At 37.2% G+C, this 27,382-nt stretch overlaps 2 protein-coding genes across 12 annotated transcripts in view; both read right to left on the bottom strand.

Annotated features, from left to right (window-relative positions):
- Positions 1-872: 872 nt before the first annotated feature.
- LOC307001322 (nuclear factor 7, ovary-like) lies at positions 873-9,572 on the bottom strand. Its single transcript, XM_079617646.1, has 6 exons — positions 8,242-9,572; positions 7,983-8,078; positions 7,315-7,545; positions 7,204-7,226; positions 2,276-2,394; positions 873-2,091 (listed from the first exon to the last, which is right to left on the bottom strand). The coding sequence occupies exons 1-6, from the start codon at positions 8,404-8,406 to the stop codon at positions 1,604-1,606; spliced, it is 1,122 nt and encodes a 373-aa protein (XP_079473772.1). The 5' UTR covers positions 8,407-9,572; the 3' UTR covers positions 873-1,603.
- A 6,567-nt stretch (positions 9,573-16,139) lies between these two features.
- rbfox3b (RNA binding fox-1 homolog 3b) overlaps positions 16,140-27,382 on the bottom strand; it is a 220,475-nt gene continuing 209,232 nt past the window's right edge. For 8 of the 11 annotated variants that reach the window (XM_079617798.1, XM_079617797.1, XM_079617791.1 and 5 more), the window contains one exon: positions 16,140-17,537. In XM_079617798.1, coding sequence (XP_079473924.1) covers positions 17,535-17,537 — 3 coding nt within the window. In that variant the 3' untranslated portion in view covers positions 16,140-17,534. Of the gene's footprint in view, positions 17,538-24,478; positions 25,252-27,382 lie in introns of those variants that run through there. The other 3 variants (XM_079617795.1, XM_079617794.1, XM_079617796.1) reach the window with 1 other exon arrangement.

Here is a 27,382-nt window from a genome sequence, read left to right on the forward strand (position 1 = left end):
TGCACACTGCACACAATCTCAAAATCTAATTTTGGCGGTGATATGCAACAACGTTTATCAAGAAAAACGTCACGCATATAAGAAAGTGGTTTAAAGAGTCAATTGTTGTCAAGGAGTATGTACTGTTATTATGTTTTTGTTGGTGGAACTAAAGAGCTTTTGTGACTAAAAAAAAAAGTCCAAAAAATGTGCTTGGTTCAGACACATTGGATGGGTTTATAATGAGTGTGACGCTCGCGTTCGCTTTAGACAGTGTTAGCTACTCAATTGTCGACTCTCATGACAAATAGCAACACAGCTAAAAGTATTCCTAATATGTTGGGCATTTTATTAAAATAGCCTACATTTACCTGAGACATGCCTTCACAAGCACCGTAAGAGCTGTGATTGAGATGTTTGAGTTGGGGAGGCGTGACGCATTAAAGGAGCGTTAGCTAAATATGCTGTAGTTTTGTATTTCCGCTAGGTGCCACTAGTGTCGCAGAAACCTTTAAATGGCATCGGCTTAGGACACTATCTGAATAAATAAGAAACACCATGCCAGTTGTCAATTTAAATGTATGCCAGACACATTTTTTTTTATTGAAAATTAATAATAAAAATAATAATATTAAGTATAATATAGGCTAGTAAATACAAGTAGCCTATGATAAATAATATGAGAATAATAAATAAAAATAAGTATTAATTAAAAAATGTGTTGAAATAATGCACATTGACGACTCTAACAAACGCACAGACTGTCGATTAACCTCAGATAGTTACGGTAGAGGTCTGTCTTTAACGGTTTATACGTTTTCGTAAAAAAATTATTTCCCTATGGAGAAAATTAAATGCTATGAAAATAGTTCCAGTTATGACTATTTTTTTTTCATTTGATTTAGTCTAGTTAGTTTTGTATCAAATATAATGTGATTTTCATAGATTGAGATCTGGCAGCTGCAGCACTTTTTTTTCCTCTAGAGAAAAAGCAATTCGCGGACAGCTTTCCCTGCACGCGTATGCCAGAAAACCAATGAGAACGCGGGACAATGATGACGATACATATCAACAAAGCGTACGCGGCAAAGCTGCTGTGGATGCGCTTACCCAACAGCTACATTACTAGCGTGTAAGCTTTATGGTACACCCGAACAAGGGAATTTATAGACATTTATAGTGTTAATATTAATTAGCAAGTCCAAGAACGGCTTTGGTATGCAGAGCATTCGCAGCTTATATGGACTGCACACCCCTGATGTGTAGGCAAAATGCGAATTGGTTTTGGTGTATTTAATTCATTCATCTCAGTTGTTGTAGGCAGGACTCATGTTTTGTTTAATCCTGCTTTATTTAGAACAAAATATCTGGTCATATTCTGTCAGAAAAAGTTACTTGATATTAACTTCTTGTTTATTGATCTGTTGTGTAAAAGCAATATGACATTGTCAGTGTTGCTGTAGTGCAGGATATCAGTCATGTGATCACCTGCGGCCCAATCACAGCCGTACTGATATTCAAATCAACAGCACTCTTACTCATGTTATATGGATTAAATACTGGAAACATGATGACTGTAAAAGATAAAAGCAGGTCGATCCAAACCTACAGCCAGAGGTGACGTTTACTGACTATCTGACGATAAGATCCTCAGAGGGAAAAAACTATAAAAGAACGGATAGACTGTGTCATTGAAGGTGGTGGTGATTGAGTGTAGATATGTGTTAGATACGGGATCAGAAAATGACACCATTCCTCTGTCATAGTCCAGATCAACTCTCACACGATCAAGCTTCTGTTTAACAAGAAAACCAGACTCTTCAACCAGTCCGTACTGCACACTCCAGACATCAGTGTTAAAGAAATCACTTCCCTTCCTCTGGTTTGATGCTGTAGTTATTCCAAGTCTCCAACGTGAACTCTTTTTAACCTCCACATCCCAGCAGTGTGTTCCCGAGTTAAAACCCTCTGAACCCAGAACACAAGGAAAGAGGTCAAATCTCTCTGGATTATCAGGAAGCAGTTGTTTGTTCCCACCCTGTTTCACTCTCGTCAGATCATCAGACAGGATGAGACATGGATGAGCCGTGTTTGGATCCAGAATCACAGGAGCTGATGAGACACAATCAAAAAGGTGCTTTTATTATGATGTTCATATAAAGATCAAGAGTGAACCGTACAGATTATTATGAATTATGAACTTCATTGATAAAACACATCAGAGATCTTTAAATCTGTAAATCTCCCCCGTGTGTGTGTGTGTGTGTGTAACAGCACAGATCTTCTCCAGACTCACTGTTTTGGACGATGTCCTGCATCTTCTTCCACACTCTGAATGGCAGGTTTCCCAAGTAATGTGGGACATGAATCAAAGATCCTGAAGCCATCTGTGGATCCGGCTCTGAACTCTGGTCTCTGGAAGAACATCAGAAATCAGGGGCTGTATTCACAAAACATTTTATCTTACCAATAACAGTTCTCCTAAATGGCATTAGAAGTATTCACAAAGCTGCTGAGACCAACTTTTACTAAGGAATAGAAAGAACTCTTTAGCTAAGAGTAAGGGCGGGGTTGACCTCATTACTATGGTTGATGTCAGCACGCTTACTAAATATGCGCACAGTGACTGGCGGATGGGGGAGGAGTCTTTCAGTGATATAAATATTGTAAAACGCGGTGTTGTGCCATCTTATACCTTATACGAAATCTTATACCAGTCGATTATAATAAAATATTTTATTTTAATTGATGCAGTTAAAATATTTTTCGATGATTATTATATTATTTAGCTCTAAATTTCAATTATTCTTTTTGTATATTGTTTTAAAAAAAAATAAAAAAATAAAAAATCCAGTCCAATTCTAGTTAAAACCAATAATACATAATGCATTCAGTCATCGAGTGTCTCTGTTGACCTCTTGTGGGGGAAAAAATGACATTAATCTGCATTTTATGATTACTGACACTAGAGGGGCCTAAAGTTCCCTTTCATAGGTTCACTCAACGCTGCGTCACTGACACTGTGGGAACACCCATGGTGTGACAATTGTCTGAAGGCCCTATACCATCACACTAATTAATTGGCCAGTAGTGCTTACACCGCCTCTAATGAACGGGTCACGTACGCCTCACAGGAGTGTACTCTGATCTCACTTCAGATTTTTATTTCTTCAGGAAGCGTTGTATCTGTTGCCTGTCAGAAATCTTTTCTTGTGTTCTCAGCTGTCTATTTTAAGCCGGGGACACACTTACCGAGGCCGATTATGAATTTTATTTGATACTTACAACTGATCATGCCCAAACGCGCCGAGTCAGAGACAGTTGCGTCCAGTCGGTGTTTAAAATCTGCTCCAGTTGTTAAAAAGTGTGTCACCATTGTGATGGTTTGCGTTTGAAAGTGTTGCGCTCTAAGCTCACTTTCTATCTGAGGAAAGAAGGGCATTCGTTCAACCTCCTATCCCAGTTCTGGGATTGCTGAGGCGGAGCACGTGCTGTGTGCTTGGGGTGGCGATTAGTCATGTAAGGTCACTTCCACGATGGCCATGCTCTAGACCTACTAAAGGCAGTTTTCCATGGCGTGGTACGATTGCCATGACCCAGCTTGGCTTGCTTTACTTTTCCACTGCAGTTTAGCACCGCTTCAAAGTGGGTGGGATTATAGAATGATCATTATATTTGCACCGCCACCTCGTCTGCTAATCACGTTTAAAAACATTGAGCGAACAAATGATACTGTGGTGGTGATGAAGATTCTCTCTGACCAATCAGTGATCTGCAGTGTTTACACGTCACATTTTAGTATCAGTACGGCTCACTTGGAACCTAAACCGAGGTGGTACTATAAAAAGTATCAGGTACTAGGTACTGTACCTAGTGGGAAAATCCCCCAAAAGTGAGCCTTACCATGCAGTGGAAAAGCGCCATAAGAGAATGTGGATAAGGAGGTGAATGAGGGTGAAGTTAAGGACCTCAGGTGGGCTACTGACTTGGCGTAAAGATTGGGGCCCTAGATCTCAGCCAGTGGTTCGCTCGAGACAGTGCAAGCAGATAAATTAGAGGTCAATGGCTAAGGCCTTGCACTTATGCATTTATGACAGCATCAAAAGCCCCCGCTGTTGCGGTTGGCTTGCCCGATCGGATTGCTCCCTGTTTTAGAGGGGTCTCCTGCCACTGAGGTGTTTTGGTGCCCCTCAATCAGTTAAAAATTACCAGAGTAGTCAATCCACATGTCCTTCCTGTTTGCACATACACCAGTGACTTTCTGCAGTGGAAGGATACCTTGGCGGCCGCAGATTGAGATGAGAATTGCCCAAGGGCCAGTCCTGCAGGGTTTTCCCCAGACGAAGGACAGTTAACGACCCTGGCAGATTATTTGGCAGCGTGGCAACTGTCAACACTGGGTACAGCAAACTGTTCAGCATCGTTACACTATCCAATTTCAAAAAAGGAAAAATTGCTGAAAGGAGGCGGGTTCTTCCCACAAAGGTGCTCTTTGGAAATATCTCGACATTGGGTCAAGAGATTTTATCGCTTCTTTAAAAAGGGCCTATAGAAGTACCCCCCTCCCAAGATGGAGTCAGGGTTTTATAACCAACATTTTGGACTTGCGTTTTCTGAATCTCTCCTTCAGAGTGAGCAAATTCAAGATACTGAAGTTGAAGTCCATTTTGTCTCAGATCAGAGCTTGGTTCATGACTATCGATCTGAAGATGTGCATTTTCACATTCAGATCGTGAAGAGGCACAGGACGTTCCTCAGGTTAGCATTCAAGGGCAAAGCTTACCAACCTCGGGTTCTTCCATTCTGACTGGCACTGGCTCCTCAAACTTTTTCAAAAGGTGTATGGACACGGCTCTGACCCTATTGCAGCTCCAGGGCGGCCAGATTCTGAATTTGAGGAGTCTTGGACTACAAGTAAACTGCCAGTAGTGTATTGCTGCAGAGTCAGCAGAAAACTTTTCTTAGATTCTTGCCCCATGCCGATCTGGTCGGGTATGTTATTGGGCCCTACGTGGAAGATTCCTCTCAGGACGGACCTACTGTCTCAGGCCCAAAGGATGAATTGGCACACTCGTCAGGATTTGTGGGTGTGACCCCTGAACGGGGCACATAGATGCGTTCTGGCCTCTCGGCTGAGATCATCAACACCATCTTTAGCTCTAGATCCTCTTTTATGAGGCGGTTGTATGACCTTAAGTGGAAGCTTTTCGTTTCCTGGAGTAGGCAACATGACTTGGACCCAATTAACTGCCCTGTGAGTCTGAGTGCCCGGTGAAGGCGTTGAAGGCTTGTGTTCTTACATTCAGACATATGTTGAAGACTTATGCTCGCCCCGACACCGAAAGTCGGTCTGCCATTGGAAAGAGCTCCCCTTCCCAGGACAGTTTAACGACCTTTCCTATCGTTACACCCTGTTCATAAATAATTAATGTCTTTACAAAGGGCCTATAGCATCCAGGCATTTACAATTCACTTGGATGCGCTACATGCCCATTTGTCAAGCAAGAAACAGGACACGGCCAGCATACTGGCGCGGCTGCAGCCATCAGTTTTTTTTTTTTAAAGCATTTCAAAGTGAGCATTGTGAGTTAATTCATTATGGCCTGCGAGCACATCGCTAAGAAGTGGGGTTGCATGGAAATGAGACTCAATCCCAGGAAAGAAATGCCCACAAGTGGGCTAAAGCTGGTTTTTCTGTACTGACCGAAAAACCCAAGCACTGAATGTGGTTGATGATCATACACTTGTGGCTGTTTAACACATTCTGTGAATGAGCAAGAACTAGCCAATCGATTAGATAATTCAGGACACGCACTCCACTCAATCAAAGAGGGGAGAGGATTGAGTTCATGTATTTTGTGAATGTGCATGGAGCTAACGATAGACGATGGGAAGAACCTTGAACTGGCACTGAAAATGGAAATATGCATCTTTCATATCCACCAAAATGACCCAGTACCCAGGGAGAATATGCTAAAGGGTCAGTTTCAATTAAATAATGAGCGTTTTGCTAGTGTGATTCAGTCGTCTCAGTTCCAGCATCTTTCTTGGGGACCAGAAAAAAGCGGCTGTAAAACCCAGACTTGCTCTCTGTGAGATGTACAATCTCCATGGCATCTTGACTGGCTAATCTTGGGCTCTGCAGACATTAAAATGTCATTGAAGCGGGGGTGGTCTGTGAGCAAACTGACTCTTTCAACTCTGGCTCCGTAGGGCAGATGAGGTGAGTAGTCAAGAAGCACTGCACAGAAGAAGAGCGAGTATGCGAGGGAGCCGGCCAGAAACTCAATAAGTCACGAATTGGCGGAGCATGGCATGGTAGTTTATCCATGTCTTCGCTGGAACGCAATGGGAATCGGCGCAGAATTGTCAACTGCTAAAGGCGATGAATCACGGTGAGGCTTCTTGAAGACGTTCTTATGAAGGAGAAACGTGAGAAAAGAGGCAGTCACCTAGGCTAGCGGCACGGCGTTATTTCACGCACTTAAACGCCATTGACCGTTTCCAGTGAAATGGGGTTATTCAATCAGGTTTCAGTGTGTCTATGTGAAAGGAGTTTCTTAGAGTCTGACGCAATGTCGAGTGAACCGAAATGGAAATGAAAGGGAACACGGAAACAATCTTTAAAGGACGAAGAATTCACCACACTGTAATTTCTGAAAAATAGATAATTCAGCATACATAATTTAATTATTATCAGTAGAAGTCTATTTCAGGAGCTCAGTTTTTTTTAGCTTAGGATTTATCGCATATTATTATGTGGTGCTCAAGATTCCCGCTTACAGGCTGTTTAATTATGTAATTTTGGTGATAAAATAATTGATAGAGGGGGACTTTAACAATTTACAAGGATAGTTTGTTGCACTTTCATATATTGTTCATATATATATATATATATATATATATATATATATATATATATATATATATATATATATTGTTAGATGATTAATACATGTTTATACATTTGTATAAATGTTTGGTTATACAGATGTTACGTTTGGTCACTACATTTTTTTTGTCAAATAAATGTGGCAAATTTAGAGTTCACGACTAAAATTAATGAATGTGACATGACAAAATATCAAATAAATTAACAGGATACGTTTGTCAACCGACAAAAAGCATGACTTAAACAAAAATCTGTGGCAAAAAAAAGTATTCGTAAGCTGTGAATTGTGTGTGTGTGTGGGGATTTCAGAGAGACAGGAGCAGATCACTCACCTTTCCAATGGGACTGGAAATTTCTGCAGAACAAACACACCATTTATGATCAAAAACAGCATTTATCATCAATAACTCAATCATCAATCAATCGATGACCTGAAATCAGACCTTTAAAAAGCAGATATCATTGGCTGTCATCATCTCCTCCATGTCTTGAATTGTGTGTGACAGATCTGAGATGTGTCTGTCCATCTCCTCCAGCTTCTCCTTCATCATCTGGTTCTTCTGCTCCTCTTCCTCCCTCAGTGCATTGATTGTAGCTTCTTCTTCATCTCGGAGAAAACGATGAAGCTTCTTGAACTCCTGTTTGATCTGCCGCTCCGTACGCTCAGCTTGAGACTGAAATCAAATCACAATCACTTCAATCGTCTGAATCAACACACGTCACATCCACCACACCACCAGCCAAACGTCTGGCCACAATTCATTTATTTTTCACATGATTTTTTTTTTTTAATCTAAAGGGTTTGAATGTCTTTACAAACCATTAAGATGTTTGAGAGACCGTCCAGAGTGACCAGAGCTGTTATCAAGGCAAAAGGGGGTGACTTAAAAGATTAACTATATGATTTTGATTTTTTTTTTTGCTCACTACATCATTCCCATCCTTCCATTTGTATAATTTCATAGTCGATGACTTTACTATTATTCTAAAATGTGGATAGGCAAAATAAAGAAAGAGTAGGTGTGTTCAAACTCTTACTAGCAGTAGTACATCAGTGATAATCTTTGTGTTTGGATTGTTGATTATTTGACCCTTGATTCTGTTTTCTCACCTTGATGTGCTGAACAGTTTCCACACACTTTTCTTTAACGTCTTCGCTGTGTTTAAGCTTCATCCGTGAGGATTTCAGTGCCGAACTGAGCTCCTTCTAGAAGTCAACAAAACAAAAACAATGTACAGAGAATACACCGATATGTTCATATATGTTGAGTAAAACGATAAAGAATCATTAGAGAAAAACTGAGTGCATGAGTGTGATGATATCTGACCATGTATTGTTCTTTACATATGAATCGAGACGTGTGTCCTACCTTGTATGACGGAACCACTTCACTGATGGGTCTGAATGTGTGATTATCGTGTTTCTGTGAATCTCTGCACATTAAACATGCAGGCTGTTTGTCCTCCAGACAGAAGAAATCGAGTTTCTCACTGTGTAAAGCGCAAGAAAGTTCTTCCACAGACCGTGAATCCATTTTCTTTATTTGAGCTCCAGCAATCTAACCTTTATTTCACTTCCTGGTTACGGTTACACAAACGAAAAGCCAAGAGAATCACAAAGATCTGCTGTCTGTTTAGATACAACCTTTTTTGTTTTAATCCTTCCTGTTCTTCTTTGTTCTTCGTGATCGATGATTGCTATTTTCTTTTTTTGTCGAGACACCGAGACAGTCACTGTGACAGAAAGGAGTGGAATAGGACAGTCACGTCCGGTGTTACAATATATTCGGTCCCTGAGATATTTGGTTCCGCTGGTGGCGCATGAGTAAATAATATCCATTAATTTCCCCTGTTGTGTGCGTGTCAACGAACTGAAAATATTATTGCAATCGCAACTTGTTTAATGCAACGTTTTTTCTCGCAATTCTTACTTTTTTTGTCAGAATTGTGAGATATAAACACGCAATTGCACATTATAATGTCCAATTGTGAGGGGGGAAGTCAGCTCACAATTCTGACATTTTCGAGTTTATATATCTAAATTCTGACTTTAAAACTCGCAATATTGCAGTTCTGAGGTACAAAGCATTCATCAAAAGTTTATGCACTTAAATTATGTATTGCAATGTCATTTATAATGACTACAAGTTTAAGGATATTTTTCTTCATAGCAGTTAATCGTGCATTTGCTATTGTGACTAATATAATGATGATGCTATCATGTCATGATATATAATTTCAGACAAAAAGGAAAACATTTGTAGTTTGGTGTTTATAAGAGGTTTAAGCCTTGCATGTGGGACTACCAACAAAATGAGCAATAAATGAAGGATAAAATAGAATAATCCCAGTAGTGTCGCTGTATTAGGCAGTTATTGTACATTTATTATGTAGTCATATTGTAGTCATGTGTACTATCACCGAGTTAGCACAAGTAAGTCATAATTCAAATGAATTTTAAAGCCTCACAAGTAAAAAAAAGAAAAGAAAGAAAGGCCAAACACATCAAAGAGTCAAATTAAATTATAGCCTAGAATAGCACCGTAGGTTATTGTCTCATTTATGATTAACATTAAAACTTTATTATAATTTCGAAATAAATATTCCATTAAACAACTTGCGATTTCGGGAGAGTGCATTAATATATTTTCAGCTCCATTCATTTTGCGTGTTGCCTCAATGACACGCCCACAACTGGGTCAACTCCTGAATATTCATGCATGCGCCACCCAGTGGTACCAAATATACCACATGATGGAACCGAATATAGTGTAACACCGAGGGGTGAGTTTACATCATACTGTCTATGGTTTACATTGCCGAATCATTCAATAACATGGTAGGCCTTCTGAACAGTACACAGTACTTTTTTGTCAGCATTATCTGGACAAACTTAATTTCTTCTGATGACAATACATCAGATATTATGATTTATATTGATGTTCAACATGTTTAACAGTCATCTACTGCACATCCGCCTCACGTTTTGACACAATTTCACCACTAGATGTCAGTAAAGCCGCACTGAAATCTCCACTAGCTGCGCACAACACTTGTGCTGCGGCGGCCCAATTCGCCTAAAAAATATGTAGCCTGCTGTTTTTGTGAAGAAAAAGTACATACTTTTGAGTGTGTATCAGAAGAGTAGACAAGCTTTACTACTTCGGACAGCTCTATCGCTTAGTTACGTGCATAATGTCACCATTTAAACTGCCATTCATCTTGTCACAGTTAAAGTCCTCCTCCACATTCAATTTAGTTTAATTTCCTACAGTTTCGGAAGAGAAATACAGTAGCGCATTGATCTGCCAGATCGTTGGTCTTTTATGCGGAGATCCTCATGTGTTTGCATAATAATGCATTTAAAAGTGAATGACCAAACATATCTTTATTAAAGTTCACAGTGCTGTTATATTAAATATAGGCTAATGTTGATAACCACGAATAAATATATTTTCGACAGGTTAGATAGCCTACTGATATATAGCCTCCTCAAACCCCTTTATCTAACCTCTACTTGCGCCGGACTCGCACATCCGCCATGTTTGTAGTTTTATTTTTAACAAGTTTTACTCGAGTTTGTAGTTCTAATCGAATCTCGCAATGGGTTGTGGGCAATATTAGCCGTTAAAGTGTGCAGGTGCTGTGGTGAAGAGATGAGTCCCATCAGGTAATATATTTATTTGTATAGCGCTTTTCGCAGTAGCTCGGGCTAGAAAGACAGACAGCTATTGTATAGTAATTTAATTGTATGTAAGCCAATTAAAAAACACGGTAACACTTTACAATAAGGTTCATTAGTTAACATTAGTTAACTACATTAGTTAACGTTAACTAATAATGAACTGCACTTATACAGCATTTATTCATCTTTGTTAATGTTAATTTCGACATTTACTAATACTTTATTAAAATCTTGTTGAGTTAATGCACTGTGAACTAACATGAACAAACAATGAACAGCTTTATTCATATTAACTAACATTAACAAAGATTCATAAATACTGTAACAAATGTATTGTTCATGTTAGTTAATACATTAAATAATGTTTAATAAATGAACCTTATTGTAAAGTGTTACCAAAAACACTATAGCTGTGGTTACATAGCCTATATGAAGCATAAGTTAAAAGACATTAATGGTCGTTATAACGTAGTTCAGAGAATATAGGCTAATAAAGTGACTTTGTCTGATTTGTAACCAGGCACTTAAGCCATAAAATGGGCTTTGAACCAATCGCATTGCTTGGGTCCTACGGTGGGACTTCATCTCTTCACTACAGGTGATCTGCACTTCGGAAAAAGGTAGACCATCCGGGTATCTTTGCAGTGCTCATTTCAACATACTACGGTTTGAGACACACTAATTATAATGTTGTATACGATCTAGGATGGATAGTATGTGAATTGGGACACAGAATTGCAAATTACATTGTGTCCTGTAGCCGACTCTAGCTTGTGTTTTCAGTCGCCTTGGCATTTAGTCTTTACATTAAGCAGGTTATGTTCTGCTACATCAATTGATTTTTTTGACACGCAACATTTAAAGCGTTTTATCAAGGGGAGACTGGACTAGTTGTCAGAAGTGCTTAAATCATATTCTCAGTAGCTAGTCAAAAATCCATATAAAATCCATACTGTGTGACAACATGCCCCTATAGGGTCGACACGTGTTCAGTGTGTGTTTGGGAATTAAGATGTCCATTAGCTTAGTCTGCCTTTCAAAAATACATAATCCTTGTAAATATAGAAATAAAAAGTGGGACAACTAGCCACGGTCTTAACAGCATCATTTATTTACATCACATATACATATTTATGTAGCCTACATATCTAGCTATCACTAAACACGTGACTATGCAGCTGAATATCACTGGATCCACCCATACTATTTTCTTTGACGTCAATTTATTTTCGAGGCATTTTATTCTTTAAACGCTTGAAATCAGTGAACGGCGCACGCCTGACTGTGGAGATGTTTTACAGTTCCTGCACCCTCTGTTTGTTGTCCATTATAGGTCTATACGTCTCAGTGTAACGGCATGTGTGTATCCGCAGGGCCTGATTCATTGAGATCGATGCCGTTTCCGCCTCTCTTAGGTAAATGGTTGCCTAGGAGACGGACAGGTGCATTCCATCTTACCCAGTCCTGAGGGGGAAGCGGGAAGACGAATGCTCTCCTCTACTTCCCCATCGCCCTGGAAACACTGGAACTCTGTGGAATGTCCAGCTCGGCTCAGAGTTCTATCAGTGAGGATTCCAATTCACACACACATGTATAACCTACACTGTAAATGTTACGGTAAATAACTGGCAGCTGTGGTTGCCAGAAATTTACTGTAATAAATACGGTAGCAACATTTTAGATTTCACAGACGTAAGTTAAATTTACAGTAAAAAAAAAAAATCCGATATAATTTTTTCACTGGAAATTTTACAGACTTTTTCACTTCCAAAAACGGTAAATTTAACTATATTTTACTGTGAAATTACATTAAATGTAGATCTATCACAGTTAATCACCGTATTTAGTACGGAAACTTTCTGTTAACCAATTAACAGTTTTCCACCGTTTTACAGTCTTTTACCGTTAAAATCACAATAATATTTTTTTACAGTGTACTGCACAATGTATATATTTTTTACAACATTCATTATATTTTTTACTCTAATACCACTAAAAAGTTATTCCAATGTTATTATAATATTGTATGCAATTGTTTAAAAAACATTTGTCCCTGTATTTTTTTTTCAACATTATATAAATAAATATATAAACTGTAGACAAACTTACTAAACAATTAAGATTTTTATGCAAAGATCTCCCAATTTCTTCTTAAAATATAACATATAACTATATTTTCATGTATTGAATTATAAAGACATGTTTCCAGAATTCGCTGCTCTATAGGCTACATGTAAGAAATTATTAAAACATGAAATTATTTACTATTTATAGACAATGTACTGACAAAATAAACTCCACCAAATGCTGAAGTAGACAAGTTTATTTATGTAATAATAACAATGATGGTCATATCAATGGTTTAGTAATAAATATGATGTCATAATAATGATGATAATGATGTCAGAATAACAAACAGGATTTTTTCATCTGAGGCTTGTAGCGATAGTAGAAGAGAAAGAAAACACGAACCGATAGCGTCACAGATCTGTAGGGCTTCAGAGAGATACATTTATCTTTCAGCGTTTCACCTTTAAACCTTTTTTTTTTTTTTTTCAAAGATAGTTCATAATTTGAATGCTTACAAAAATGAGAAAGAGATAGATTTTATAAATCCTTACAAATAAACCTTATCGTTTTAGAACAAAATACAAGATTTTGCTGGGGTGGAGCGCAGGGAGAGAGGGCTGATATTTACAGCACAGCAGAGATAGAAAAACAACCGTTTACCACGGTAAAACAACTGTTGACCACAGTAAAACAACTGCTTACCACGGTAAAACAACCGTTTACCACGGTAAAACAACCGTTTACCACGGTAAAACAACCGCTTACCACGGTAAAACAACCGCTTACCACGGTAAAACAACCGTTTACCACGGTAAAACAACCGTTTACCACGGTAAAACAACCGCTTACCACGGTAAAACAACCGCTTACCACGGTAAAACAACCGTTTACCACGGTAAAACAACCGTTTACTACGGTAAAACAACTGTTGACCACGGTAAAACCAGGCAGATCACACACAGTTATTTCTTCCTTCCTTCACCCTGGGTCAGGCCTTTTCATATAATACACGTATGAGGTGCAGTGAGATATAAATATGATAAGATGCTTCAGAATTATAATATATGATCTATGAAAAGTGTGTGAGCTTTCCAGTTTAACCAGTTTAAGCAAATCCGGATGGAATCTTTGTTTTTTATGCTGATTCTGAGGGGAATCTGTGGAATTCTACGGAATTAATTTAAATATGGTCAAATATGAAAGTGGCCTATACCCAAAAGAATAAAACAGTTACAACAAAAAAAGAATGAAAATAAATGGTATGATAAAAATAAAACAATAATAAAATAAAATTACTAAACCTTTTAAAGTGTAAAAATAAAAACGAAATATTGATTAAAACTATACTGCCTCAAATGAAATCATAAAAAAAACCTTGATAATAAAAACAAAAAAATAAACCACTTAAAAAAAAAAAGATGAAATATTTGCGTACTTCACGTGATCATTAACCAACAACGGAGAGCCATGAATGTGATTGTGTTGTTGAATTATTGAAATATTAACTCAAGTATATTTTAGGTCAAAGGGGTGCGACTGTGGCAAAACGAGTTGGGGAATCCCTGATCTAAACTGTTTATTAATCAGTAAATGTAAACGCCTTAAACAGTTCTTTTACCAGATAAAAGTCATAAAAACAAATCACAACACATTAATCTGATTTCACTTTGCATATAAAGTATTCTGCTCGCCTATTCAATGCGCGCGTATGTCTAAGTTTTGCAGAAATGTAAATGCACCATAAAAACAAATTTCTGAAAACTCACAAAAAATGCTGAACTAAAAGTGCTGAATAAAGGGGCGTCATTTACACGACACGTTTGGAAACGTTTTTCCTTCGCGTCTTCCGCGTACAGACGACAACGTTGTCGAAACGATCCCCGTTCACGCGGATCTGTGAAAACGACTAAAGACGCTGTATTATTCATGCCAGGCCAGTAGATGGCGATGTCACTTTGTAAAGAAACACTCCGCGCCTATAGACTGAACACGTAATTCGCATACGCATGACGTCACCGTTTTCACAAATTCACGTTTTTGTAGTTTACACTGAGACGATAACGGTATCGTTTTCCAAAACTTGTATTTGAAACCCGTTTTCAACCCGTTTCCCCTTTGTCACGGCGCTAGCTGGAGGCAAAACAAAGTGGGAGGCGGCCAATACAAAACAGCACAGATTCAGCTACATAATAAGGAGCATAAATTACTATTATTATTATCATTATTAAATGTCATCTTGTTGTGTTGTTGGGTTCTAGAATCGACGGAGTACAGGCTCCAATTTTAAATTTTATCGCATAATGTTTTCTAAATTATTGTGATTATTTGTGAATCATCTATGATTGTTGTTTTGATTGATTGTGACTAGACTTTTTGAAGAACCTGGTAAAAAAAAGGGTAATCAAATACATAGTTAAAAACTGAATACGCTGTATCTGGAATCTTTATTTCTAGAAAATATTCACATTATTAAAATTGCACCGTAATGTCACTCTTTACATCGTCGTCTTCTTGGCGCTGGATATGCAGAACCTCGGGTCGTACCACACAAGTCTTGTACGTGACCGTTCAGCACATAGTTATTGGCATCTAAATATACACTCAGTTTCTCTATCGGGTCGGTGTAGAAGTCAGGCCACTCGACCGGAGGCAGCGTTAACGTTAATCCTGTCAGATCCTCCATCATTGAGGGAGCGTGTACGGTCGGCCAATCTGGTTCCATCCGTTAAAATTAACTTTCGCAAATAAATGACCTTGCATTAAGATAAAATCGGATTTTCTCCAGTCATAGCTAACAAAACTGGCAAACTAGCGTTAGTGCAGCCGCCAGAGGCATCGTTCTGTCACCACCTAAGCTCCGCCCACAAAAAAACGTCACCATGTTTACTAACTGAAAAGGGGTCTATAGTTTGCGTTTAGTACGCAGTTGTCGTGTAAACGAACGGCCAAAACGCATACAAAGTTTCAGTTTTTAGTTTGAAAACGGTGTCGAGTAAACGGCCCCCGTAATTAAACTCTAAACATGCCAGAGAGTTTCTGACGGGCATTTAGAGCTGCAAATATGAGTAGTTCAATATAAAAAACAAACAAGTCATTGTGAATAGATATAAATGAATCAGAGTAAAAGCTGAATATAAATAAAGCATAGCTTGATTATGACTGGATTAAAATAGAAAACAATGCACACACACGCACACACACACACACGCAGACACTAACACACACACACACACACGCACACACACACACACACACCCTGCTCTCAGCCCCCGTCACCCCCATAATAAATATGTGATAGGTATGTACAAGTACAGCTACTGTTACACTCTTGACATATAGGAATACATTCTTCAAAACAAGTGGAAAGGGAAAATTTGCTTTCAAAATTCCAGCCATTATCCCCAAATAAAACTCTCTGTTCGTTACACAACACACACACACACACGCAGGTGTATCAAACCCCAGAAACACTTCATACACAACTTACCAAAGAACAGGTTAACAGTCACTGTTTGTGTAAAACATAATTCAAAGGAAGCATTGAATGAGGGAGTAGATAAACGTGTGGATATATTTGTCAAATAGCACTATGATAATTCAATGAATAATACTTTTCTTTTTCTTCTTCTCTCTCTCTCTTGCTTTTTCTAAGGTAAATACTAGATGCATCCGTGGTTGGGTTCATTTTGGCTGGAAGTTTGTCCCCTGGTTAAAGAGTAAACATCGTGATCTCACGCTTCAGTCCGGTGAGTCTCGGAGACCGGGAATCTCTGATCATCCGCGGTCCAAACCTCAGGAACGTTTGTTGGGGGCGGAGCCTCGCGTTAAGCTTGTGTGTTCATTGTTTTGCATAAATTGTTGCATAAATATATTACTAATGAGTTACATAGAAATTCATTTTGCTCATGTTTCATAAATGTGGCTCTACCGGGGTAAATATGGAAACTATAACCCGGACTTCACTGAGATGCATCGGAATAAATGCGAATAAAATAAATGCAAATAAAAGGCATAAAACAATGTGAATAAAAGGCCAATTAAATGCATCATGATTTAAAGTTTCTACATTACGTGATAAAACATTTTTAGTGTAAAACAAGGTAAATAGTCTTCTAAATGAAACATGAACGACAGAACGAATATGAATGTAAAACCATAAATGGTTGCATTGAATTATGAATCATAATTTGAGATTTTGCTCCGCCCCTTCTTGACTACTCCGCCCCTTACTCCAACATTGATCAGTAGTTGACATCTTTAGTTTCAGTGCTAACCAGGAACACCACAGGAAGTTGGTCAGCAGCGTGGCCAATCAGAAGAGTTATGACATCAGCCACAGGAAGTGAGCGAGAGGCTCCTCCCACACGGGACGAATCGAATCCTGCCCCTGATGAAGTCTCTCCGCAGGAAACGGTTGAACGGATGACCAATGAGGACGTGAGCTGGAGCACGTGACACAGGAAGTAGCGCCGCCCATGTGACGAGAGTTGACATCCTTTCTGGGAAAGTGTTGCAAAGCGACCAATCACAGAGAGCACGACGACTCCACCCACAGGAAACACATTTGTCATGCAGCCTTCAGCTTGTTTTGACTCCTCCCCCATGGCCTCTGATTGGTGGATGATGTTGTGGGCGGGGCCCTGCACAGTCGCATCAGTGTCAGTTTACTGTCCGTCTCCGTTCCATCTATGAACGCTAACATATAGAAAAATAAAATGTTTCTGGATGTGTTTTCTTCTTCTTTCTAAACCGTTTTATATTCTTGTCCTTTATGTTGTCCACTGGCACACGACACACACTTTTCTTCGTTCTTTCCTCTGGTTTTCCTTTTCTCATGATGGTCCCTGCTTGTCCTGAAGTGCTCAGTTCAGATCTCTCACTCTTTCTGTTTTTTTTCTTTCACTGTATTTACTGAAAAAGCAGAAGCAGATGAATGAGCATTAATGCAGTGATTCTTGTTGTATATGTATAATATCATTTCAGTTTTAGGGTGAAATTTACAGCAGCCACAAAAAGTGTTTGGACCAAGACCTGAAAAGTGAAGCCAAAGTATTTCGATCGCCCCCTGGTGGCTGGATGAAGTATAGGCCATAAACCCCGCATGTAACCATGGTAACCAAAAAAAAAAAAAAGAATTACACTGGCTCTATTCGCGTGTCAGTCAAATATGACCGAATCTTTTTTATTTAAATGAAATTAATGTCGTTTCATAATGTTTTTTATTTAATATTTTGTATTTTTAGGGGATTTTATGGTACTAAATTATATTTACGCCTGAATTTATAATCCATTTATTCACCTTTTTGAGCTTCTTTTTTTTTCCAAACTAAACTGTGGTAAATCGTGAATGCACAGACTTAAGTTTGGTCTTTTTTCAAAGATAACACTTTTTAACACTTCTAAAAAGTTTTTTTTTTTAACTTAAAAGATGTTTATTGTTATTGAAAAATGCACAAAATACTATTTTTAATTTTTATGAAATATATATTCTCGAAAACACGTTTTACTCTAAAACCGCAAGGTTATCAAAGCCATAAATCTAAACAGAGTTCCAAATTTGAGCTTGATCTCAAAAAATTAGCTTTCAGTCAGATGTTGTCTGGCTGCAGTACCAAACGCTTCCACTAGATGAAATTCGCTTCCCATTCATTTCCAATGTGCTCATTTTTGACAGCGAACAATACAAGTGTGACTATTTTTTTCAGGGCCATTTAACCTTTTTGAATCATGCTATGATTTATTTTCTGTGTTCACATAGCAAGTGCCAAAACCTTTACCAAGTTTCGTACCGTTCCAATGAAGTAAAAAAAAAAAGTTTTTCGGTCGCACCAGAGGGTTAAAATAAAATTCTCGTAATTTAAAGCAGTTCTCATCAAGCTGACGTATGTTTAAGTGTTGGTTTTTCCATTAAGTTTAGTTTTAGATACTTATTTGATTCTGTAAAAATTAGATGTAATGTCATGATTGACATGTGCTTGCGATTGAGGGGCCGTTTACACGACACCGTTTTCAACTAAAAATGGAAAACTTTTTATGCGTTTTGGGGGCTGAGAATACAAACTTTTGAAAACAGGTTTCGAAGTGCAAGTTTTTGAAACCGATACCGTTACCGTCTCCATGTAAACTACAAAAACGTGAATTTGTGAAAAAAGTGATATCATGCAAATTACGTGTTTAGTCTATACGCGCAGAGTGTTTCTTTACAAAGTGACATCGCCATCTTCTGGCCTGGCATGAATACAGCATTTTTAGTCGTTACTCGTGAACGGGGATCCAAAAGAAAAACGTTTGAGTATTAGTACATTAGTGTGGTGTAAATGTACCCTGTGGGCGGGACTTTGATACCGCGGCTCTACCTCAGGATCACTACCATGACACAGGCTAAAAATGGCCTAATGGGCAATGACATTTTCTGGGATGTTTTTAATTTTTCTACAGAGGAAGGAAGTCGAAACACGTTGTCCATCTTTTTTACAGTCTATGGAACCACCTCGATTTATAATCTTCTCCATTATAATAAATTAATAATAACTTTCAGAAATTCAGAAGTATAACTTAATTTCAATATTTTCACGCACACACACACACACACACACACACACACCGGCACACACTGCCAAACAAAAACAAAATGCAATATAAAATAATAGTATTAATAATAATAATAATCTTTTTTTATATTTTTTGTTTGAAAAAATTCCACTTTATACATGTATATTGAAACGCTTAAGAAGAGAAAAACATACTTACAAACATTTTTAAAAATCAAACAAAAAAATGTGTGAGGTTGATGAACAAGGTACATTACAAGATAACCTTTCCTTTAGTCATGGGTATATTGTATAACAAAATATCAAAAGCAAGTGTAATAAATTTAAAATTAAATAAATTTTAAAGAATGACAAAAGCAGTTTTTGCAAGAATTTTTAAAGCACAGCATTTCATAAAACATTGTTTAAAAGTCATTGCAATGTGTACAAATACGTTTTGGAGCAGCTGTATTTTATTGTAGACTCGACAATTATACAAATCCATATATATATATAAGGATTTGTATGATTGTCGAGTTCACAATTGTCGGGTCAAAGCCAATTCGTTGGACAGTTTCATAATGTTTACAGGACACAACTAAACATGATTTATGATTTTTAAATATAATAATTATACATTATATATTGAAGAGACCCCAACTTATGTAAGCTCTTTATTTTATGTAGACATATTCATGAATTATAATGAACTTGTATATATATATATAAACATCAAATATCATTTTCATGGGCAAAAAGACCACATCATATACAGTGTTGAATATATCAAACCAAAGTACTTTTGACAAAACCCTCAGACAAAAACAAACACAGGGAAAATAAATTACATAGAGCTTAAAGTATTAACATTTCAAATCCACTATATATGTGTGTTGAAACGCTCAGGAAGATATAAGTATATATATACATATATTTACAAACTTTTTTGCTTCTTTTTTTGAAATGTAAGTGTCTTTTATTAATTTTTTTGCTGAAACAGCAGGTAAACACCTGGCCTGAATGAGTCGAGACCTGAAGACTTCATAGATGTGAGTAATATTCATATCAGTCGTTGTGCTGATATGTTGAATAGCTGCAGAATAACTATATGTTGTATTAAAAGAGCTCGTGTCATTAATAATACAGTATATCAAAACAATAAGCACATACATGTCGTGTATAGTTTAAACCCATCTGCTGGTTCTTTGTACATTAACGTGAGTCGACAGTGGAAATATTAAACAACAATTCGCATCTTTCACATCTACAGAGGCTCTTTCTGAACACCAGCAGCATTTACAGGTCAAAACGAAGCAGGAAATACAGAGAGCAGCTGGAGACCTAAACATACTGCCATTCAGGGCTAAATCAGGATTCTGGGAAACTATTCTTTTACACTTGAATGCAATTTCCCTTCAGGGAAGATGCCATTTTTGATATATCTAGACTAAAGTGTTTCCCTTTTAAAAAGAAGTTTTATATGAGGAAAAGGTTTGAGTCTTGCTCTTTGGTGGGTCATAAACCGACCCAGCCCTTGACGTCTGGTCTGAAAATATGCGAAACGAAAATTGACAAGAGCTAAACCCCGGAAGATCGTGAAAGCTCCGGCTTTATAAAGTTATTCATTAATGTGACTTTAAGAGATGAAAAAAAGCTGCAGCGAATTTGGAAATAAAAAAGAATTGAAATCAGATGTTCTTAACGCCGCTTAAAAATCAAGGTTCTTTCCTGGCATCGATGGTTCTATAAAGAATCTTTAATATCCATGGAATCTTTCCGATCCACAATAGATTATTTTTAGTGGTTTTTTTCTTCTTTCTTTTCTCTGGGATGTGACGAGTAGAGCATGAGCTTGGTTTAATAATTAAGTTGAGATTACGTAATAATTTTAAGTGAAAAGTATAAAATAGCTCACTGAAATATTTCAAGTTGAGAGCAATTAAAATGTACAAGTACAAAATAAAAATCTTCCAGTTCTACTTACTTAGACTTTGAATTTCTTAACATACTTTTTTTTTTTAATGTAACTGATTGCCTCTTCTTTTTTTTACCATTTGGGTTTAAAGTGCAGAAAAGAAAAAAACGAATCAGATGTTTTCTCAATTCTTAACTGACTCCATTGTGCCAAGTTTAAAGTTTGGTGGAGGGGGGATTATGGTGTGGGGTTGTTTTTAACACTCTTAATAAAAATCAAGGTTCTTTATTGGGCATCGATGATTCCATAAAGATTCTTTAACATCCATGGAATCTTCCCATTCCACAAAAGATTCTTAACAGTGGAAGAAGGTTATTTAGGTTTTTAAAATGTTCTTCACTAATAGAAAACAAAATGGTTCTTTTATGAACTGATCACTGAAAGATTCTTTGTGGAACCAAAAAATGGTTCTTCTCAAGGGGTTTTCACACTGGAGGACTGTTTTTGTCCTATAACTATTTGATTTTTGGCGTGTTCGCACTACTGGAATTGACCATTCGCAAAGACCCGCCCCCCTTAGTTACTGTCGCTATGTCCGACAAGCTACGCCACTCTACATCGCAGAGAAGAGAGGAGACTGACAACACACTGACAGACCAGCTTACTTTTCGGTTACTTTGATATTAAACAAAGTCTCACCTTTCAAATTTGGTATTTTTTTTAAAGAAATGTAAACAATAAATACCGTTTTGTGTCTCTTTAATGTGTCTGACAGATCGCTGTAGAGCCTCAGTTAAAGCTGCTCGTGAACCGATCATCTCTTCCTTCTAGTTCATTTATAGCATCAAATAAACATGAATGAACATCAGAAGGAATGTTGTTTTAACCGCGGAAAGGCGTCAGTACACTCCGCTTCTCAAGTTCAAATCCTCCCATGTTAATCTACTAACTCTCCTGACTGCTTTGTCGGACAAAATGGCGGATGGCGAAGTATGATTGGTCAGATCACCTGTCAATCAAGCTCCCTGCGAAGGGTCAATATGGATTTTTTTTTAGTTATAGGATAATTTTTTGGGGAACTAAATTAGCTCCAACTTCAGAGTAGGGTCTAACCCAGAACAACAGGAACTAGTGACGTAAGTGTACTCTGATTGGCCGAACACATGCCATATGACACACCGGCACCCGCCATTTAAAAGAAAGCCATGTAAACACACAGTCTACACTTACTCCACGAACATGGAAAACAACGATAGATGAACTGACGCCGAAGTCCTAGTTCTTCTCAACCTTTATGCTACGGAGTTGTGGATGTTTTTAAATGCCACACTTAAATAACGCCGCGAATGCAAGCAGGAAAATGCCCTATAGGGGGAAAAATATAGTTCTCATGGCTAGTTCTTATAACTTACAACCTGGTTATTGGTTATAACCAGGTACAAGTTATAACCTATTCGTATAACCTGGTGTGAAAAAGCCCCTTATACTCCCTTTCAGAACCTTTATTTTTAAGAGTGAAAGATTCAGCTGATATGCTTGTGTGTAAACATTGTTCATTTGACCTCTTCCGCATGAGTCAATGTGCACTCAAAGTTCAGTTTCATTAGGATAGAGCCCTCATTATATTAATAGTCACATATTTCACAGCACATGTCAGATATGTTAGTCTGAATTCAGCCTGATGCATCATTTGAGCTCAGAACTGTAACGTTGAGAGTTTCTTCTAATGTCACACTACTACGTGAGGTCTCGTGTAAAGTGTGCTTTGCTCTCGCTCTGATCTCATTCACATTTAATCATTGATTCATTCAGATTTAAGATCTGGAGAGAAACCTTCTCATGACATCAGAAGACGACGAGAAACTCTCAGCTCTCCTTTCATGCCTTCCTATGACTCTTTATGCCTCGCTGCATATCTCAGTGTTTTCTTGAAAATGTGGCTGCGATTAGTTATAACAACTTAAAATGTGTTGAGATAACTTAAATATCCAACTTAACTAAACTAAACTTAATATTTTAAGTCAAGCATGAACACATACTTTTTAGTTGTGAGTTGTGATAAATAATCGCAGCATTTTTTTTTTTTACAGTGTATTCATTTCTCCTTACGTCAGAATCGCCCTAAAATATCTCTTTCGTATGGAAGTATTTCTGCCACATAAGAAAATAATTATGATATAAAAAGTCAAAATAATGACATGAAAATGTGAAATTAAAACTAACTAAGTCAAAATTGACATAAGTCATAATTATGAGGAAAAAAAGCCAAAATTGGCATAAAAAAGTCATTATTATGACAAGTCGAAATTGACATTTGTGACCCTGGATCACAAAACCAGTCACATGTCACACGGGTATATTTGAGGCAATAGCCAACAATACATTGTATGGGTCAAAATTATCTTAATTATTAGGATATTAAGTAAAGATCATGTTCCATGAAGATATTAAGTAAATTTCCTACCGTAAACATATAAAACATTTAGTGAATGCAGCACAATAGCGAACATAAATTAACAACTTTAACTGAGATTTTCTCACTGTTTAGATTCTTTTGCACCCTCAGATTCCAGATTTTTAAATAGTCGCATCTGTCAAATATTATCATATCATAACAAACCATACATCAATGGAAAGCTTCTTTATTAAGCTTTCATATGATGTATACATCTCAATTTTTAAAAAAATTGACCCATGTGACTGGTTTTGTGGTCCAGGGTAACATATTAAGTCATAGTTATGATTTAAAAAGTGATAATTATGAGATAAAAAGTCAAAATTATAACTGTCAAACCAAAATGTCAATTGTGACAAAAGTCAAAATGATGGCACAGGCTAAATCGAAATTATGACGTACATTTCATTATTTGTTTTTTTTTAGGTCGAAATTGACATTAAGTCAAAGTTATAAAATTATAATTATGACACAAAAAGTCAAAATTATGACTGTCGAAACAATGTCAATTGTGACAAAAGTCAAAATGTTGACATATAAACCAAAATTATAAAGTAAATTTAATTATTTGTATTTTCAGGGTGAAATTGACAGACTAAGTCGAAAAATTATGACTTCATAATTTAGACTTTTTGTGTCATAACTTCAACTTTTTTATATCATAATATCACTTCTTAAGTCATAGTTACAACTTAATGTCATCATTTTGATCATTTCTCCTTGTGTTCCTGTACATCTTTATTTGTCTACTTAATTCTCTCCATGTCTACTTGCATAATTTCTCAAATCGAATTATAATTTTTTCTCAGAATATCTCCTTAAACCTCCCCATGTCCCCTTATCCTAACCATATATTATTATTTTTTAATTTCTCTGTAAATCCGAAATACGCCTCAATAAATCTCCTTGTTTTCTTAAATCTACTAAATATTTCTCCATGTTTTTTTTTTTTAAATCTCCTTTCTGTCTACATATAATCTCTCTGTTAACCTCTAAAATTACTTTATGCAATATTTGCATATATCAACACACACACACACACACACACACACACACACACACACACACACACACCCTTTCAGCATCAGTTAGTGTGAGCTAAACCTATCCACTGTGTACAGAGGTAAATCTGTTAGTGCAAACGTGAGAGGGACGAATCCTCTCATCTCAGGAACAACATGCATAGAAACCCTTCAAACAAAAGCTTCTTCAGACCACAGACTGGTAGACTAGAGCAATGCTGGCGATATCGGGTGAGAGACAGTGAATCTGAATGTCTGCTGGGATGGCTGTGTGTTCAAGAGAGTCCTGAGATATTTCTGTCTCATGCCTGAATCCACACTAGCAGCTTTATATATATATATATACACAATAAACCCAATAAATGATCAATGATGAAACACAAACCCAAGCCAAACATCTAAAGACAGCTTCCGTTCTTCCCGTTTAAACAACCAAACACAAATGCCAAAAACATGTCCATGTCTGCAAGAAAAAGTAAATCCACATTTATGAGCTGCTCTTCTGATTTCCACAAGGTCCACAGAGTCGGGCTTGAGAGAACGTCGTCTTGGTTGAGGTCATCGGCTGACCTGGAAGCGTTTTAGTAAATGGGACTCCGTGTAGCAGAGCGAGTGTAGTGGTTTCGAGTGTTAGTTTGTGTGATCAGTGCTTTAGTCTCTAGTAGGGTGTGAAGCGGCTGTAGCCTCCTCTGTACAGGCTCGCCTGCAACATCAAAGATGACAGAGCACCAATCAGAGTCAAGCTGGTGGCCACGGCAACGGCGGAATCCAGCTCCCTCAAAATTCCTTCCTTTAGAATATAGGGTTCCGTGAGGAAAAATCCCATTCGTTTTCTCCATAGGGGAATTGACTGGGGCTGTTGTGTCCCTTATTTGGTGCCGTAGAGTAGTGCTATATACTCGTAGGGTGCTACTATGGACTTTTAAGGCTGAATAAGGTACACAAAGTTGTCCCTTTATGGGAACTGCCCCAGTGAAAAGCTGCCGTACCCTTAAAGTTGCGAGTTTTACACATTTTTCAGTGTACCGATGGTTCTTCAAGGAAATCTCAACTTTTCTGATTCTCAGAAGTCGTCATATTGGGTAACTTTTGTGTTCCTATTTTTGCTAAAAAAAAAAAAAAAAAAAAAAAAATCCATGATGGATTTTCTACGACTTTCCACAGAGAAGAAAATATGAAAGATTGATTACGCTGGTCAGAGTCATGCCAAAATAATTCTTAAGTATGGAATCCCATTTCTGCTACATAAGAAAGCAATTATGACATAAAAAGTCAAAATTCTAAATTATGACATACTAAGACACAATTGACTTGTTATAATTTTGAGAAAAAAAGCCAAAATTGACATATTACGTCATAATTATGTCCTAAAAAAATAATTATGAGATAAAAAGTTCAAATCATGACAAAAATTCGAAATTGACACTGTCGAAACTGACTTAAAAACTAAATTATGACACAAATCCAAATTATGACAATATTGACAAGTCAACTATGAGAATGTTTTTGACATACTGTTGAAATTATGACGTCATCTCATTATCACTCATCTCATAATCAGTGTCAATTTCAACTTTTTGTGTTATGACAAGTCGAAATTGACATTATTAAGTCGTAGTTATGATTTAAAAAGAAGTAAAATTATGACATAATGCATGAAAATATGTGTTGAAAACAAAATGTCAATTGTGACAAAAAAGTCAAAATGATGACATAAAATCAAAATCATTACATAAGTCAATTTATATTTCTAGGTTGAAATTGACATACTAAGTCAAAATTAAGACTTTTTATATCATAATTATGTCACAATTCTTGATTGACTTGACACGATTTCAGCAGTATGACAAAATTTTTACTTTTTGTATCATAATTTAAACTTTTTATCTCATAATTAACACTTAATGTCATAATTTTGACTTGTTATTCTCATAATTTAAGTTTAGTATGTCAACTTTTTATGATTTAAATCAGAATCAGAACTTTTTTATTACTTTTAAGGTCATAATTTGACTTTGTCTCATAATTAGGACTAAGCATTTCGTAATTTTGACTTTTTATGTTTATGTTTATGATCAGAACATTAGTTTTTTTTTTTTTTTATGTGGCATAAATTGATTTTCTTACTTTAGTGCATGATTTTCAAATAGTTTTTTGCTCCAAATCAAAGTTTGCGGTTCATGACTTTTTTTTATTTATAAAATCCCTATGAAGAAATGAATGTGAAAATGTACTTCCGGGAACCAAGGCCACTGAAAAGTGGGCAGCGCTGTTGCACTTTAAACGGCATTGATTCAACGGTGTGTGAGTGTGTGCATGTGTGTGTTTACTAATGCTGATGCAGACAGAATAGAAAAGCAATACAATTCTGATTTTGAACTCTGAGAACTCAGATTTAGACATCTTCTCTCAAAACTTCACGTTAATAATCGTGAGATCAAGGGGTCGCCCATGAGGGGATCAGCGTGTTCTTTTGCTATCTCATTACAGAGTCACTAACTAGCAATTTCACAAGCGCTCGTCTGCCCGTATTGTGCAGAAATGGCATCGTCGCCTTTGAAAGCATTATATAGACCTCGAACTACGATACATCAAATTAATGTCGATGCTGTTCAAAGGCGAGTACAATTATTCTCTTTAAAGTTGAGCACGTCGAAAGCTTGCAGGCGTCGGGGCGAGCGATGGTCTTCCAACTCGCCCCGTGATACCGGACCGTACGCGCAATTTACTCCAGACCTTCAAAGGATAATTCTCCCTAATTTAAGGGGAACCCGCTCGCTGGTTTGGGTGGAAGCCTTCTGCAATTTCATGACGCTGGGAAAACCAGCAAAGAG

Source organism: Phoxinus phoxinus, assembly GCF_949152265.1.
Source record: "Phoxinus phoxinus genome assembly, chromosome: 1".
NCBI lineage: Eukaryota > Metazoa > Chordata > Actinopteri > Cypriniformes > Leuciscidae > Phoxinus > Phoxinus phoxinus.